Here is a 447-nt window from a genome sequence, read left to right as displayed (position 1 = left end):
TATAAAAGACTATCAATTAATCTATAAGGAAAACTTATTCAAAATAATGTTCTTGATTCACATGTCAAAATTAAAGTAATCGAATTTATTTCTCTCATAAATTTATATTTCATAATCATAAATTTATCTTTAGAATAAATAAAAAAAAAATAAAATCGCGATTGGTTGGAAAAAAATTGATTGATTTCAAGTATATATAAGTATATATAAAAATCTAATTTTATTACTTTTTAATATTATTTTATTAATGTTTTATTTTTTTTTGTTAAAATATGATCAATATCTTAAAATTTGAATAAGACAGATTTTTCTAAATAGTCATTTTCAATTAATTATACGATTATTCATCAGTTTTTTAATCCATAGAATATATAACCGTGAAATACGAGAATGCTGTACGTAGTATCTGAAATAACTCAGTTTCGGTAAACAGATACACATAATAAC

At 19.5% G+C, this 447-nt stretch overlaps 1 protein-coding gene across 1 annotated transcript in view; it reads right to left on the bottom strand.

Moving 5' to 3' along the window:
* Positions 1-268: 268 nt before the first annotated feature.
* LOC116186070 (odorant receptor 4-like) overlaps positions 269-447 on the bottom strand; it is a 2,892-nt gene continuing 2,713 nt past the window's right edge. Inside the window, exon 8 of the mRNA XM_031512241.1 lies at positions 269-406. Within this exon, the coding sequence (XP_031368101.1) occupies positions 356-406 (51 nt within the window). The 3' untranslated portion in view covers positions 269-355. The remainder of the gene's footprint in view (positions 407-447) is intronic.

The sequence above is a fragment of the Apis dorsata genome, unplaced genomic scaffold (genome assembly GCF_000469605.1).
Source record: "Apis dorsata unplaced genomic scaffold, Apis dorsata 1.3 scaffold_406, whole genome shotgun sequence".
NCBI lineage: Eukaryota > Metazoa > Arthropoda > Insecta > Hymenoptera > Apidae > Apis > Apis dorsata.
The sequence above is the reverse complement of the archived record's forward strand: the minus strand, read 5'-3'. Positions and strand labels throughout refer to the sequence as shown.